General features: G+C 37.9%; 1 protein-coding gene across 12 annotated transcripts in view; it reads right to left on the bottom strand.

Annotated features, from left to right (window-relative positions):
- The window catches only part of Liprin-gamma (liprin protein kazrin), a 123,638-nt gene that overhangs the window by 13,739 nt on the left and 93,719 nt on the right, over nucleotides 1-16,180 (bottom strand). For 11 of the 12 annotated variants that reach the window (XM_089076551.1, XM_011646535.3, XM_089076542.1 and 8 more), the window contains 6 exons: nucleotides 14,112-14,520; nucleotides 11,250-11,621; nucleotides 10,194-10,576; nucleotides 3,614-3,817; nucleotides 2,911-3,289; nucleotides 1,095-1,184 (listed from right to left, as the gene is read on the bottom strand). In XM_089076551.1, coding sequence (XP_088932677.1) covers nucleotides 1,095-1,184; nucleotides 2,911-3,289; nucleotides 3,614-3,817; nucleotides 10,194-10,576; nucleotides 11,250-11,621; nucleotides 14,112-14,520 — 1,837 coding nt within the window. The remainder of the gene's footprint in view (nucleotides 1-1,094; nucleotides 1,185-2,910; nucleotides 3,290-3,613; nucleotides 3,818-10,193; nucleotides 10,577-11,249; nucleotides 11,622-14,111; nucleotides 14,521-16,180) is intronic. The other variant, XM_089076547.1, reaches the window with a different exon arrangement.

Genomic DNA, 16,180 nt, shown 5'->3' with positions numbered 1-16,180 from the left:
TAGCAAGATGTGTAAAGTCAAATCAGACCAGCGATAAGCTGTTAATTTATTCATTCACGTTTTCACGTTATTTTTTATACTAAACACATGAAATCACGTTTCACGTGTCGTTTTCATCAAGCATTAGCCTGTTGTCCTATAACACAGCGAATGGTAGTCGATGCAAGTCACATAAAGAACACACAACGCGTCGTGCAGCGATTCTGCTCGCGTGCAAAAAGTCCTTTTCGTGGGCATAGCTCGTTCTTGTCATCTCTGTCAGGTTTACGGTATGTGCATGCACATGCATTCAGACCATATAGCAGGCAAGACTTGTATCGAGGACATCCTTGGGGGCCCTCGGCATCGGTTAGGCTTTCACGCATCGAGAAAAACGATGATTTATTTGGTGAACGCCCTTTCGGAACCATCGTTCACCATATTAAGGCAAATGTTCACTCACTCACTCACTCATTCATTCACTCACTCACTCACTCACTCACTCACTCACTCACTCACTCACTCACTCACCACACATACGCGCGCGCGCGCGCGCGCACACACACACACACACACACACACACACACACACACACACACACACACACACACACACACACACACACACACACACACACACACACACACACCAAGAGATAATGACTATAGGGTGACCAGAATACTAGAGCAACCATATCGTTTGATTTTTCAAACTGTCGTCGATTTTAAAGAACTTTGAGGAGATTCGTAAGCAGAAAAAAATAAATAAATTGTTTAATTATTAAATATATTGTTTAATTATTTTTAATTATATGAATATTTTATTGTAACGCATAATTATTTAGATAGAGAAGAACTGTTAGAGAAAGAACTGTTATAATTATTAATCCAAAAAAGTTTTTACGTATTCACGATTGGTTACCGATTGGTTCCGGCCACTCTGCGATCGCTGATAGAAGAAAACGGATGTCGGTCGGAGGAAAAGACAAAAATGCATACACAGAGAATCAGAGCAGAGACGCTTCGGATACATCGGGATAACGGAGGCGGGAAAAAGAGCGCCGAGTGACAAGGGAGGTGACGACGATCAGTGATTTATGCTCTTGGACACTTACATTGGTATATGTGGGGTGGTGCTACGGAGGATACCACGGAGATGCTGTCCATGTCGAGACCGCTGCCCTCGACCGTAATTGTCGGCGTGCCTGCGCGGAAATATATATAAAGGACATCAATTTTACAGTAAAGGGAGGAAAGTGCGGGTAGGTGTCGGTGGAGCCCGTCACGCGGGCCTCGTGTCACGTTGTACTGGGGCTGTCAAGAACGAGCTTCCCCCGAGGTCGCCGCTTTTGGCGAGCTTGTGTTCTTTATGTTGCAGCGCCCTTACGACGATGACGGAGCTAATGTCACCGAAAGTGGAACGAAGAGAGGTGGACACGTCGCAACGTAGTAAAGTGCAAAGTAACTTGACGCCTGACTTTTTGCACGAGATAATGGACGCGGCCATTAACGAGAATTTCTATCTGGCTAATAGGGAAAGTTTTAATTGATAACGCTTGGGGTAATGTTTAATTGGCTAATTAACTTTTAATTCCCCATTATTAGCCGCATGACAAATTCGAAACGGCTTACTGTCAGTTTATCTAAGATTGTTGTGAGTTTTATTAATTAGTTCTTTAAATATATCGTGTTCGATTTAATTAACATTATTCATTAACTAATTGATAATTATTACATAAATATATACATTATGTAAATATATACAGTTACATCATTACATCCTCTTGCTATTCCAAAGCGCTCTTTATCTTGTAAAGAAATGTTAAGGGATAGTTAGAATGGCGGTAACATCCTGAGTAAATGTTTAACTTGATAATGTAACTTGGTAAGAGTTTGAATAATCCTGAGACTTGAGCGTTTCTGCGCATCCTAAAGAAGCATCTTTCACGCTTTGATGAAAATCATGCACGCGTATTAAACCCGCCGAACTCTTCGGTGACCGCGAATGTTTACTGGAATCTCGAATCGATCAAATCATTTTGATGCAACGGCACGGCGATTGGCTGAATAATACATGAAGGAAGCGTGTACTCGATTAGACTGCCACCACCTACGTTCGATACCATTCGCGACTGACGCCGTCGGACTATTTTTCAAACTGGTACTTAACCGGATGTGCACTGGCAATCCCTTCTGAATAGACGATTAATCTTAGGGCTCGTTGCACCTAAATGCCGAAGTCATTATCTCCTAAGCGGGTGTCACTCCGATTGTGATTAATAGTAACTCTAGATAAACCCACGCTCCTCAAAAATGTTCATTTGTTGCCACATTATTTATAATAAATTACTGTCAATATTATTACACCGTTACTTAGCTCAAAACTTTTCATATAATTGTTATATCATAAGAATTAAAAAGTTTGCGTTTTATATGATTTTAAATGTATAAATTTTTTAACTCGTATAAAATGCAGATCAAATCCATGTACTAAATATTAAAAGTAGAATTAAACAAATTCACGAGAAATATCATTGAGCGAGATAAATTATCATGACATTAATCTTCATCTTAATTCAAATCATCTTAAGTCAAATCCAGGCAGCTCGCTGCACAACGCGATATACTTCGCGTTATACAAGGCTTTATTCACAGAAATGTATAAAGGGATGCTTGTAAAAAGATTAGCTAAGGCGACTTCACATCGTTACAAAAGAGAAAGAGGATTTTATCCTGTACAAAATCCTCTTTACGAGATACATTTTCCTTCTATCTCCATTTTCTGCACTTTCCCGTAAAACTCTTTTCTTTTTTTCTCATCTTTCTTCCTCATTGTCTAAATATATTTCATACCTTTTAGCACGGTTCCGTACGAACGAGGCGTAATTAAAATAATAACGGGTCTAATCGCTGCCTCTAAATGATCCTCACCATCCGTCGTGGAGTCCGAGAGATTTCCGCCGACGCTGGTCGCCCCGCCGCTCTCGCGATCGCTGGACCCGCGGACGCCACTGTCCGCGCTGCAGCTGCCGCGATCGCCAGCTTGGCCGCCAGTGGATCCTCCTACACCCGGCCCGCCACCCACATTACCCATGGACATGCCGATGAGTTCAGTGGCGCCCAAGGGCGGTTGGGAATTCATGTGAGGGATGATGCCGCAGCCACCGCCGCCGCCGCCGCCGCTGCTGCTGCCGGCTCCGGGTGTCGCAGCACCGTTCACGCTGCCTCGCGGAAACGATACCAGGGACTCCTGGTCGCTCAGGCAGACTCCGCCGCCACCGCCGCCGCGTTCTGCCAGCTGACGTTGCAGCTGCAACGATAAACAAGTGCACTTTACAGCGCCGGTCGTTATAACGGTTCGCGACAACAGGAAATCCGGAAATATCACCGGAAAATTGTCACAAAATTCATATTTTAGATATTAAAAAAATTACTAAAAAATTACTATAATTTTGAGTCACGAGAAATTAATTTTTCTCTTTATAATCTTTAAAGTCCTCTTTATTGTAATTATGTGTATGAGACTATTGATTTTCCTGTACTGTTTCCTGGAATCTACTGAAACGAATCCCAATTTTAAACTCGTTAATTTAGATTAAAAAAAAAACGCGTGTGTTCGACGAGCAGAACTCACCTCTTTTATGGTCGCGTGTGCGTGCGAAAGGACGACCTCTTTCTCGGCCAAACTAGCCGCGAGGCTCACGCTTCGATCGGCTTCGTCCCTTGCCGCCCTTAGAAGACTCCAGCGTTCCCTTTCTCTCTCCCGTTCGCGTTCCTCCGAAGGCATGCCGGCTCCTTGCTGAAGACGTCCCAGGGTCGCCTCATTCTCCCGCATCCGCTGCAATCAACGGTCAAAAGGACCAAGTCCGGGCAGTAACTCCGCCCCCAAAACTTTCACCGTCTACAGTAATGGCATGCACGTGATAGGAAAATTGCGAGAAGCATAGCGATCAAGCAAATTATTTTTATTTCTCTTTTTTTTTTTTTTAGTCAGATACCGCGATTTATGTTTCATAAGAATTGGAAGAAAAACTGAGATGAGCGACAAATAAAATTAGAATACAGATCAAAATAATAAATTGCAGAAGTTATGTCGTGTACGTTTTATCTGATTAGATCATTGCGAATAATGCATTTTAGAAAATTCGATCCGTGAACAAAGATTTCACTGTTTGAAGCGAATTATCTTTCGTAAATATTTCTTCTGTTGTGTAGCATAAATAAGAAGTGAATACTAGGTCGAAAACATTTATTTCCATTATCGAGAAATAATTATTTTAATATTACAACAACGTCAATTAACCTTATAAAATCAATATTCGCAAAATCCGTTTGCGGAATGAGTTAATAATTAATTACAAGCTGAGCATTGCGCCCGAATTGTGCGGAGGCACGAGACACGAGGAATGATCGATATTCGATGAAATAACTTTGGCCGCACCGGCGAGCAATGATTTCGTCAGTCGACAAACTAATAATGGCGGTGAGAGCAAATAGCCGCTGGAAATCAAATCGAATTCGAGAATAAATATCCGGCTGATTCACAAAAATGTCAATCGATACCTATTCGCGAAACTGTTTCGCGCAACGCGTTATCTCGAGGGCGTCGCTTCGAATGGGAAATGGATGAGAGGACACTCGAGACGCGATTTGGATCTTTGATATGCGTGACACGAATGGACTCTTATAATTGACATCCTCCACTCGATAATTTCGTGTCGTGTTACACGTATAATTAATGCTCGGCAAATATAACATATCGTGTAATTAAGTAGAATAATTGAAAATATCGAATGAAATAATTACAAATTTGATCAATGCTCAATATTTATAAAATTATCCCCAAATAATAAAGTTATATTTAATCTGCTGTTGTGCGGCCGTTAGATCGACGTGAAACTAATAATACTTTTGTACTAAATATAAAATTCAATTTTTTTCGCATTTCGCAAAGTTTTTCAAATGTCGCACATAATTAAAGTTCAGTAAATAGATGATGAGATAACTGAGCGTGCCGACAAGATTTTCAATTAGACGAGAGGATAATTTAATCTTGCGAAAGGCACGATTATATTTTAGTGCGAACAAGTGTGACGTTTTACCATCTACCATTAGACGCTCCGTCAACGATATCAACTACGACAAAGTTAATTCACTTATCTCTATCTTGAGTGCAAGTAACTCTCTGTCGTACGTATAATAGGTGTTGCGCCGCAAGGTTTATCGGCTAAACTTTATGGCGATACAGTTATTACAAGCGTTGCAGATCATCCGAGGATCGATTGTTAACGTCATTGTAGTTACATCTTCAAAAACTGTTGCGTGATATCCCGGACGTACAAAGTTCTTCGTTATCCGATATAATTGCGACGCTAAAATAATCATCACACGTTAGAGGCAGCCGAAAATCCGATTATAATGTTTCAATCTTTTGTCATATTGATTAAAGAGATGTTGATTATTTTTATATAGTTTGATTTTTATCATATTGTTTAATTTTTAATTGATTTATTATAATTAATTTGACATTAAAACCGTTGTATTTTGACTATTCCTTCCTAGCGGTAATTTTTATTTTAAGGAGATTATTATTACAACAGACAAATTATATAGAGTGCACTGCTAATTAATAATTTTAAGATATAACAACAAGCACTTTATAAGCTTCAGGAATTAAGAGCAATTTAAGGGAAATTTTTTTTTATTACTGCTGTGTGTGTGTGTGTGTGTGTGTGTGCGTGTGCGTGTGTGTATGTGTTCATTACGTTCCTCTATTATAATTTTAGCGGGATCGTTGCGTTCATAAACATTCATAAAGCATTCAAGTATATTAAATTCCTTGGAAGCGGACTACTGTATATAAATGCCCGACAATTTCCCGTGGCAGCGGGATGCAAAAGAAAAACCTAGGCAATTTGAAAGCTTCGGCAAAAGAAAGGATAATGCCATCAGCATGTTATAAGCGCATTGCCGGGCTACGTCGGATGAGAAACAAGAAATAAGTGTGCGCCCGTTATATATTTATCGGCTAGATTTTTTTAAGTCGCCTGATAAATGTCAGAGCATAAAACTTGAGAAAAATAAAATTATTTAAGAAATACAAATTGATTTTTCCTCGTTGCAATGGAAATAATTTGAAACACAGTGGTGGTTTGAAAAAATTGAATCGTCGTTATATCAGAAGAATTTGACACCAGTTGTTCCCAAAATCATTTTCAATCATCAGTAAATTATTGGCCGATGTTATCTCGAGGCACTTTTCTCTTGCTTATTCACGTATACAATCGCAGCCTTGTCAAGGAAGGGAAAATTGAAGATAACGCAAGATAGAAAATAACCATAAAATCATGCATCAGGCATAATAATATGTCGGCACTCGCTGAGAAACGATGAAGTAAATTATGCACAAGGAGAAAGAACGGATGAATGCAGAAGGAAGAAAGAGAGAGATAAAAGTGAAGGAAAATTGACGGTACGCTTTATGGGAGGAAAACCACCGTAAAACGTGTGTATTCTTTCGGGATGATAAAGGCAACACGGAGGAATCTACGACGATGCATGTACCGCTGCTGTCAATGACACTTAAGGTTGATATTTTCATCAGGAACTTCGGAGTAATAAAGTTATTTTTCAGATAAACGAGTAGCAAAATTTAAACTTTCACAGGATCAAATAGAAGATTATCTCTTTGGTTTTGGTAGAATAAACGCTGTATGTAATGCTTTTTTGAAATTCACGCAATTTTATAAAAGCGACGAAAATGATTAATACGAGAGCACAATGTTATAGAAGATATTTTTTCCAATTTTTATTCAGAAATGTGTTCAGCAAATTTGAAATATTTACATAAATATACGTATTGACATAATAAAATTTGGTTAGATATTTTATATCAGTTTTCGTGTTAACAAAACAATTAGATTTGTTTTTCCTGTATATTAATTTTCCTGTAATTAATTTTGTTTGTTATACGTCACGATCTTTTTTATTTAATGCAACATTATTAGATTTCCATTTCGCTGCGTTGTAAAATTCTACCTTTTTGATATTCACGCAAAAGAGGCGCGGAATCTTATTAATTAATCGCAAGTTCTTTTGTCCGTAACATCATGCACTACGTAATAACATTTTTATTAAAATACCAACATTACCATCATGGCTAACATTACGACGATGCTTTTGATCTTTGCCCAGCAATTTCGTTCACCCGGAACAATACTATTAATTATTCCTAGTCTTTGCACGCGGATTACGCTATGTCGTCAACGACATCAAACAGAGTTTTCGTAATCATTATTATAAATTTATAATTGCGATAACATATTAATCTTTGAGAATAATTGACATTTTCTGCATTATTTATTTTATTATTTAACAAAATTTATTCAACATCTAAAAGTTCTCCTTATATATTATTAACAAAATATTTATTTATTTTATTAATTTCGTTTTCAAAAAAATCTAGACTCACATGAACTACATACATATCTACAATATAATTTAATAATCGAAATGTAATTATTTTTATTTTCTTAATTATTATTTCTCACCGTATCATACGAATGTTTCTTATTTGTCAACTTTATATTCTGATTTTTGTTTTCTCTTTTGCAACTAGCTTTATTGGAGACAAAGCGAAGATTTGGCTGTGTATTTTCTGAATAATTCCGCATGTCTGCATAGGCATTTCCATTTCATGTAGGCCTTTCGAAACACGGGAATACCGCTCTCGGGCCTTTCGCGAATCGAGGCTGAGCCCAGTGTCTTTGTTCCGGGGTTGATAACAATCGGTAGCGACAAAAGCTCGCCACACATTCTCTCTCTTTGTCTCGGCACATCGTTACACATTGGCTTAAGACCAAACGGCCCCGTTATACCAGGGGGCAATCTTGATGCGCGATGCGCTCTCGAAGTTGGTCCTTAAGGCCTCTCTAACAGTAAGTGGCTTCACCTATGATTTTCATCATCGTGTCTTAGCTTGGAAGAAAATTAGCTCGAGATTAGATCAATTATGATAACAAATTCCATAAAATATCCAATTCAGTCACAAGAAGTTGATATGGATTGTCAATATCGATTGCGCTTTTCTTTAACAACAATGAAGTTAAAAAATTATATATATTCAATTTGCATTTTGTACATAGACTGCATCATTACATCATTCACGAATGCCGTTGTTCATTTAACGGAATGAAAATAACTGTGACTCGACGCGACTCGGCCATAATGGCGCTCGCTAAAATGAGAAATTCCAGCAAGTTTAATGAAAGTACTTAATAGGTAAAATTGTGCTCTGTGCGAACGTGCGCGGAAAATTGAGACGTGCTTGGATGACCGTTAGAAGTGTCTCCGGATTGCCAATAACTTTTCGTCTCCAATACACGATAAATCTCTTTAACTCTTCTCATAATATTTTTTTTAACGTTTAATACGTTCGGGCATTATTTTCAAACAACATTTTTCACGCGCTGTTGCGGTTTAATGAAGTTCCAAGAACGAATCAATTACTCATTAACTACCCGCAGCGGTACCGATTGCGTATATAAAAGTTTTTAACTACGTCCGCACAATGGCGGCTCCGGGAATCGCCGTTGCGCAAACGGTGACCCTCCCGGGCTTTTTTTCTCCCCCGATATTTCCTCGTCGCTTCATAAAGACGCATTAGAGGCGAAATTAAAACCCGCCGCGGAGCGGTTTCGTTAGTCGCTCGTTTCGCGCTTGTTCTCAATTTTCATTAGCCGGCCGCTTTAGTGAGCAGAAAATTTTGTTATGCTTTAATAGTTAAACTACTCAATGTCGGATCGACGACTCGTATCGCGTTTCATCATGCAGTTATGATAATGAAACGATTGAGATCAAATTCTTCTCTCGCGGAGATTTCAAATCTCAGTAAATATCTTTTTAACGATGTAATGTTATTAATTTGAGATTTCACTTTCACTGTCTTTGCTAAGATTTGAGAGTTAGATTTCAAAGTTAGAAACTATTGTCGCTAGTAGAACTACTGCTATAAATACACGCTAAAAATGAAGCTGAGTGGATGCATAACACCGATATAAAAAAATGATTTCGTAATATAGATATAAATCCCAACGACACGTTTTCTTCGCAAAGTCGTTGTCTTTTTATGTCAATACGTCGCTCTTAAAAAAGTGTTTGCTCCCGATTGCTATTTCAAGCACTGTCGTAATCATAAATCCTATGGGAGGATGGATCTATAAAAAGTGAATGAACCCACAAGTAATTAATTGAATAATTTAATTAAATATCTCTTATTTCCGACTGCTTCATTATTTGATCAAACAGGTCAAGTATTAAATATATTTTAGATAGATATATTTTAGATTTGTTTTCCTCACGGGAAAAAAATTTCTTTACTTTTACGATGATAAAAAAGAACAAGCCAGGAATTACAGCCAAGGAATTACAGCGGCGTCGTGGCAATTTCAAAAGTTGAGCGTTCATAAATATCGAGTGCAGCGGAGCACTTCTTCCAGTTCCAGCCATCACCTTTCTTAATTCATTGCTCCTATCGAAAATCGATCCTTTTATATGAGACATGCAAATTACGATCGGGATGGTATTAGAGCTACTTTCCGACTGTTTATTACTCCTGTTCGTGGAATGTGGAAACGTCGCGATTAAATTTCCTGAATGTGACTTCTCCGATATGAGTTACGTGACATATCTCGCGTAGATGAACTCGAAATGCGGATAAAACAGAAGCACAAATCCTTCAATTTTATCGTTATAAATTGTGGAAATGTTATTTTTATATAAATAATAGGAAACCAATTCTCTATATAAAGAATTCTTGTCAAAATTTTAAAGAATTATGAAATTTTTCCAATATCTCTATTACTAACAATTCTATCGGAACGTTCTATCGTATAAATTTAATCGTAAATGTCACACACAAAAGATATATTTTTCCGCTTTTTGAGAATAGAATGTCCCTTTTATCAATAGAACTTTTCAAACCAATATATCTTCTGATACATCCAAAGAAACCAATACTATTGAGATCGATACTTTAAATCTTCAATTTGACAAAACTATTTCTCGATCAACTTGCTCGTGATAAGCTGCCGTTTGTTCACCGTATTTCCCATCATTTTCCACTTTGCACAGCTGCGGATCATTGTGCTATTAAAAAGAAACGTCCAAGAGCATGCGAAAGAGTATTGCGAAAGTTTTATCATCCGCTGACTCACCTGCTCGTAATTCCGTATAAAATCGCGGAGTTCGCGCTCTTTGTCCTCGAGGGTGCCGTAGAGCGCTTTCATCTGATTGAGGAGATCAAACTTCTCCGCTTTGAGCCGCTTCCGGTCGGCCTTCAACGCCTGCAGTGCCTCCTTCGCGTGCTGTAATTCCATCTCCAGGGCGACAAAGCGCGCCTCTTCTTCCATCGCGGCATCCTCGGCGCCGACCTCACCGCGCGCCGCGCCACTCAGTAACAGCCTCCTCAACCTCGCGACCTCCGCCACCAGTCGTTCGTTCTCCAGTCGCAATCTTCTGGCGCTGGCCAGCTCCGCGTGTGCACCACCGCCGCCGTGGATATTGGACAGCCTGGACGCCACCACCGGATCACCAATTCCTATCCAATCGAAGAAAAAGGAAAGTCTTTACTTACAAAGTACAAGTACAAGAATTAGTTCACTAATTCATTTCATGATGAATATAAATTTTATTTGATTTAATTAATAAATGTACGGTACCAAGTGTCAAAAGTTTGAGATCACTTGTAAAAATGCGCAAATATACAAAAACGAAAAATAAACTTTACTTTCGTATGTATATATTTCGTATAAATAATAGCAAATATATTATTTGGAATAATAAAATCTATTATAAATCTAATATAAAATGAATGATCTCACATTTTTAATTGGATATATATATATATATAGAGAGAGAGAATAATTTTAATAAATAAATTGAAGAAATCTCTCTTGCGTGTGCGCAGTTGTGTCCAAATGATCTTGTTGTTAAATACTGTTTTACTACCTTCTTATGCAAATTATTTGTACGATTTGGCAATATCATTATTAATTCACAAATAATAATTCATAACTTATTTTATATCTGAGCATTTTTTATAAAAATCCATATATTCAAATTATATAATAAACTCCAAAATTCAGAGCATTGCATTTTTAGTATTTTATGAATGGTCGAGACACCTCTCTATTCAGAAGACCACATTGAGGAAAAGGAAGATGAATCGGTCGATAATCTCCATAATTAAATGCCGAGTTTTATTAACGCACCAAGAGAATTAGCCGGAGATGATGGCCTGCTGCCTGGTGCCGGTCCGGGGGGTTCATTGTCCTCGTCGCCTCGTGCGTCGCCGTCTACCAGATCCTTATCGGCATCCTTCTGATCGTGATCGTTCATCTCCTTGCTAGATCGCATGGAATCGCGGTTAGTCGATATCCGGAGCCGCTCCACGCTGGAACGGTCGCTGCCACCGCGATGTAAGAACCCGCTCCGATTTGCCGATCCCCGATCCGGACTGGCACTACCCGATCGAGAATCCACACTGCCCCCGGATCCACCCAGTCGTGTCTTTTCCAAAACGGGGGCGTACGGTCGGCGAGCCTTTTCGCTTGGACTTCGACAGGGCGAGCCATTTCTTCGTTCTGGCAACGCAAAAAGTTGATAATACAATTTTTTGAATAAGAAAGAAAGAAAGAGAAAGAGAAAAGGTGGAAGAGAACGTTTTAAAATATTTAATAAACGATCGAATGTATGTATAAATATAAATGTACAGAGATTATAAAGAAAAGAATAGTAATCCGTTTTTGTTTATAAAAAAAACACATATTTAAAAATTTAATGTCTCTTATAATAAAAAACGAATTACTACTTCTTTCATTTAATCTGTGTATATTCAAATTTTCTTTTAATTAGAATAATTGCTGATGCAGGAATTTGATTTTCGAGAGTATATCAAATTTAATTTCCGATAACACGAACTGTATCATAATCATTTGCTGAATCAATGTTGCTGTTACATATTCGGTGTTTTATTCAATTAGCTACTCGATGAATTTATAGCAGCATAAACGTATCCTATTTGCAATCAGCACGTGATTTAAATCATGAGCTAATTAAGTTCAGTGAAAAACAGCAAGTTTAACAGAGTGTAATTTAATCGCATCTATTTAAAAGCCTCATATCGTTCATTCTTAAATGATGCAGCATGAGCCCGGATAAACACGTTGGTATGAAACTCGGGAATGGTCACCAAGAGTTCGAATGTGGTGAATTAGGACGAAGAGAGGAGTAGCAGGAAACGGAGAACGACTTATATTGGCGTATTGGAGAAATCGCTGGAATGAAGCCAGCCTTTATTGGAATGTGCGTCCGAGACGGATGCAGTGTACTCGATAAGATGAATCCGACTAGCGATCTCGACGATGAATACCTCTACACGTGAAGCACATGATCGATCGATCTGATACGGCGGATGCCCCGAATGTATTCGTCCTGAATTTGCATGCGGGTCCAGTCTCCCCTGAGTGGGCCTGTTGGCATTTCTGCTCAACAGGAAAGAGGGAGGGAGAGAGAAAGAGAGAGATAGAGATACGAGAGTGGAGATACGAGAGTTGCATAATGTACACTTCATCTCTTTGATCTTCCATAAATAGGTCTTTCATGAAACTTGTTAACACATTCCTTGCGTCAAAATGCACAGTATAACGTCACGTATCGCAAATTTTCCAGATTTAATCTTGGCGGAGAATGGTATTTTCGGAAGTGTGTACATATATTTGATAAAAAGTGTTACTCGACGCATGAATAACGCATTAAACGTGAGCAAGAGTGTTAAAAGGAATAAAAATCGTGAATAAATGTAAAACAGATAAAATAATGCTGACTCTTGTATTTTATGGGGCAACGACTGCAATGTTCGTAATAAAGACTCAGCTCTCTTATGAGTTGCAATAAGTAGTTTAAAGGCGGCAATCCCGGCTTCAAGCCGTAGAAGAAACAATGAATCATGGTCGGCCATAAAAGTAACAGCACATAACTGTGAAATATACAGGATAACTCGCCAGGGAAGTTAAGATAAACGTGGAAATGCGAAAAACATTCGTGCGCGCCGCGCCGTCTTAAAATTTCATTCTCGCGAACTTCTTAAAAAAGTCTTATCCGCCGAAGCGCTCGCGCGAAGTCGATAACTTTCTGCCGAGCTTAAGCGCATTTCCGTTGCCGAGCTGTCTTTATGAAAATACTTTCGCGAAATAAACTTTCAACATTCAACCCGTGAAGCTCTCCTGAAATCTCGTTCCTTCTTTAGACGAGAGGTTTTGTATGAGAATATTTTTTTATTTAAAGCAAACAACTTCTTATGGTTGTAATTGCACTTCAAGCTGACTGCTCATTTTCAGTAAATTTACTCAATTTAAATATTCCAATTTTAAGAATATATGTAATAAAGATATATAAAATATACATGTACATAAATATATACAAGGTGAGGTCTACTCAAACAAAAAAAAAATTCCCTGAGAATTTCTTGATTTTCAAAGCAATTTGTTAAAAATTTCAGGCAAAATAACAGTATTTGTAAATATATTTTACAAATAAATATATATATATTGTGTAAAGTTCTTAATATATTTTTTTATTCATACAGTAAAGATTTATAAATCATAAAACAAAATTAAAAATTATTTAAGTTCAATGATTAAATGTGAAAGATTTTGAAAAAAACCTATAGAGACTTTAAAAAATAAATATATATTTACATTGCATAAACTTTTCAAACTTCATTTTTTAAAGTTACAAACAAAAAATTATAAAAATTATAACTTTTATTAAAATAAATATCCGTCTTCATTAAACAAAATTGCACCTAATATAAAATCGTTATCTTCAATTGAATTGGATTACCAGTCATAAAATCAATGTTCTGGTTTAGAGTGGATGAATTTACTGATATCGTTCAGTCGATAAACTCCTTATGATAGTATAAAGATAAAATATTAAAAAAAAGCAATTTCAAGAAAATTTCCTGAAAAAATAAATCCAGCTTTTGCAGGTTTTTTTCAGAAATAGTAGACACCCCGATGTAAAAGAAAACATTAAAAATGAAAAAGACAAGAATTTATTTTGCCACAGACCTATAGGGCTAGCGCGTCGATCGATGGGGCTGGTTCTATCTTTTCTGTCCACCGGACTGGTTCGTTTCTCGATGGGACTGGCGGATTTATCACTAGCCGAGCTTCTCTTTTCGATCGGACTGCTACCGGCGCTAAGTCGCTTGCCGTCTTCCTGTTGCGCCTGCTGAGCCTCGGCTTCCTGGCCGGGATTCGAGTTACCGCCGGAAACATTGGTTGCTGTACCGGAATTATTGTTACTGTTAGCGCTGCCATTGGCGGCATTATTATTATTCAGTACAATCGGCAAAGCGCCACGAACATCGCGTAGTTCGCCCCGAAGAGTGGCGCACTCGCCCCTAGCGCGTTCCAGCTCGCCGTCCAGCCGGGCGCCGGTCGCTGCGTTCTCCTCCACCATTACGCGGAATTTTGCCTGTGAACAGATAACAAAAATGCAAATAATAAAAATTGAGAGATGTACGCTGATTGCGCATCTAATCTTTAAAATTACAAATTTGAAATCTTGTCTATCGTCTTACTTATATATATATCTTTTCATTTCTAGTATTTAAATACGCCTTGATCAAATTTTACACATTTGAAATATAACTAAGATTACTTTAAAACACGGAAGTTTTTTGGCCAAGGCTGCACGAAAGTTTTGATTTGACCGCTTGCAATTTTCGCGAAGTTGTCGACTGAGCCAACGCACGCTAAAGTGAAACGAATAAACCGCGGCGAGATAAAAGTTTCGATGTGCAATATTAATAAACTTGTTTGCAACGTTTGGTTAGCACGAATCTCATTACACGTTTTGTGGAAGACGTGCCAAAAGCCCTTTACATGCTGCGGTGATATCGTCCGATGTCGCTTTTCCGCTATTCAGAAGTTTTGCGAACGCGACTTTGCGCGACGTCGCCTTCGGAGTCGCGGCACGAATCACTGAAATTGCGAAACAGAGAAACGCCCAGGACACGTAGAGTCGTATTTCTTTCGCAGCGTCGCATTAGAAGTAACCTGGTGGATAAGTAAAATGTTATTTCTCCAGACGAAATTAAAAAGATGAGCAAAGGTAAAGGAAAATGCGATTTATAAAAATCTCAATGTTACACGGTGCAGATTTTCTTTTCGCGATATTTTAATTAAGGCGCTTTTTATCGAAAGATACAAGCGATATAAATCAGATTTGTTTGTTAGATCTTTTCATTAGGTCTCTTATATAAGAGACCTAATATTATACAAAGAATATCTCTTTTATCAAGACAAAAAAATTTCATGGTAGATTTTAGAATTTATATTTAGAGATTTTTATACCAGATTTGAAGTTCCTAAGATATCTGTATGCATATATTTATTATGCTTTTGGTCATCCTCGTTGAATGATAATTTTGATTGAAATCACGATGCTAGGTACATATGCAAATTACAAGCATTAAAGTAAAATTACGGCCGCGTCGCCTACAAAATTGAAATGGTGTTCTCTAACGGCGATCAATGAAGTTTCACGGAATGTCCGTGCAATTTCCAGAAACGCTAATTCACATAAACGACTGCGGAATCCTTCTTACAGAATAATAAACGATTGCCCCGTGTTCGGACTGACGCAATTCTGTATGGGGATAAGTTGATGATATAATATAGCTCTCGTGAATGTCGATGGTGCAAACGCGCCCGGGTCAAGCGTGATTCTTAACCCTTGATCTCGATCGAAGGAAATCAATAACGCTCGCCGTGAGTTGTTAACTCGAATCTCTCGATCGAGTTAACAACTTCATCGTCAAGTTCGTTTCGAAGAAACTCAATGTAACTTGGAATGTATTGGATTAATTACAAGCCTTGAACAATTTGTATCCGATATGTATCCGATAGCATTATTATTATGTTAATTAAAATTTGATATATCTGCCAATTAGTGGATTCAATTTCTAAGCAATGTTCTGGGTTATTAAAAAAAAAATATAGAATTAATTTGCGCGTCGTTAAATCATTTATAAGTGCGTGGGCAAAATTTACATCATTAGTTGTTGTCAAATTTACAAAATTAGTTAATAGTAAACACTTTCCGTCCACGATCAACGTAACAATACTAATAT

The sequence above is a fragment of the Pogonomyrmex barbatus genome, unplaced genomic scaffold (assembly GCF_055798465.1).
Source record: "Pogonomyrmex barbatus isolate J1 unplaced genomic scaffold, ASM5579846v1 scaffold2, whole genome shotgun sequence".
Classification (NCBI taxonomy): domain Eukaryota; kingdom Metazoa; phylum Arthropoda; class Insecta; order Hymenoptera; family Formicidae; genus Pogonomyrmex; species Pogonomyrmex barbatus.
Note: the sequence above shows the minus strand (reverse complement) of the source record. Positions and strands in the feature narration are given on the sequence as shown.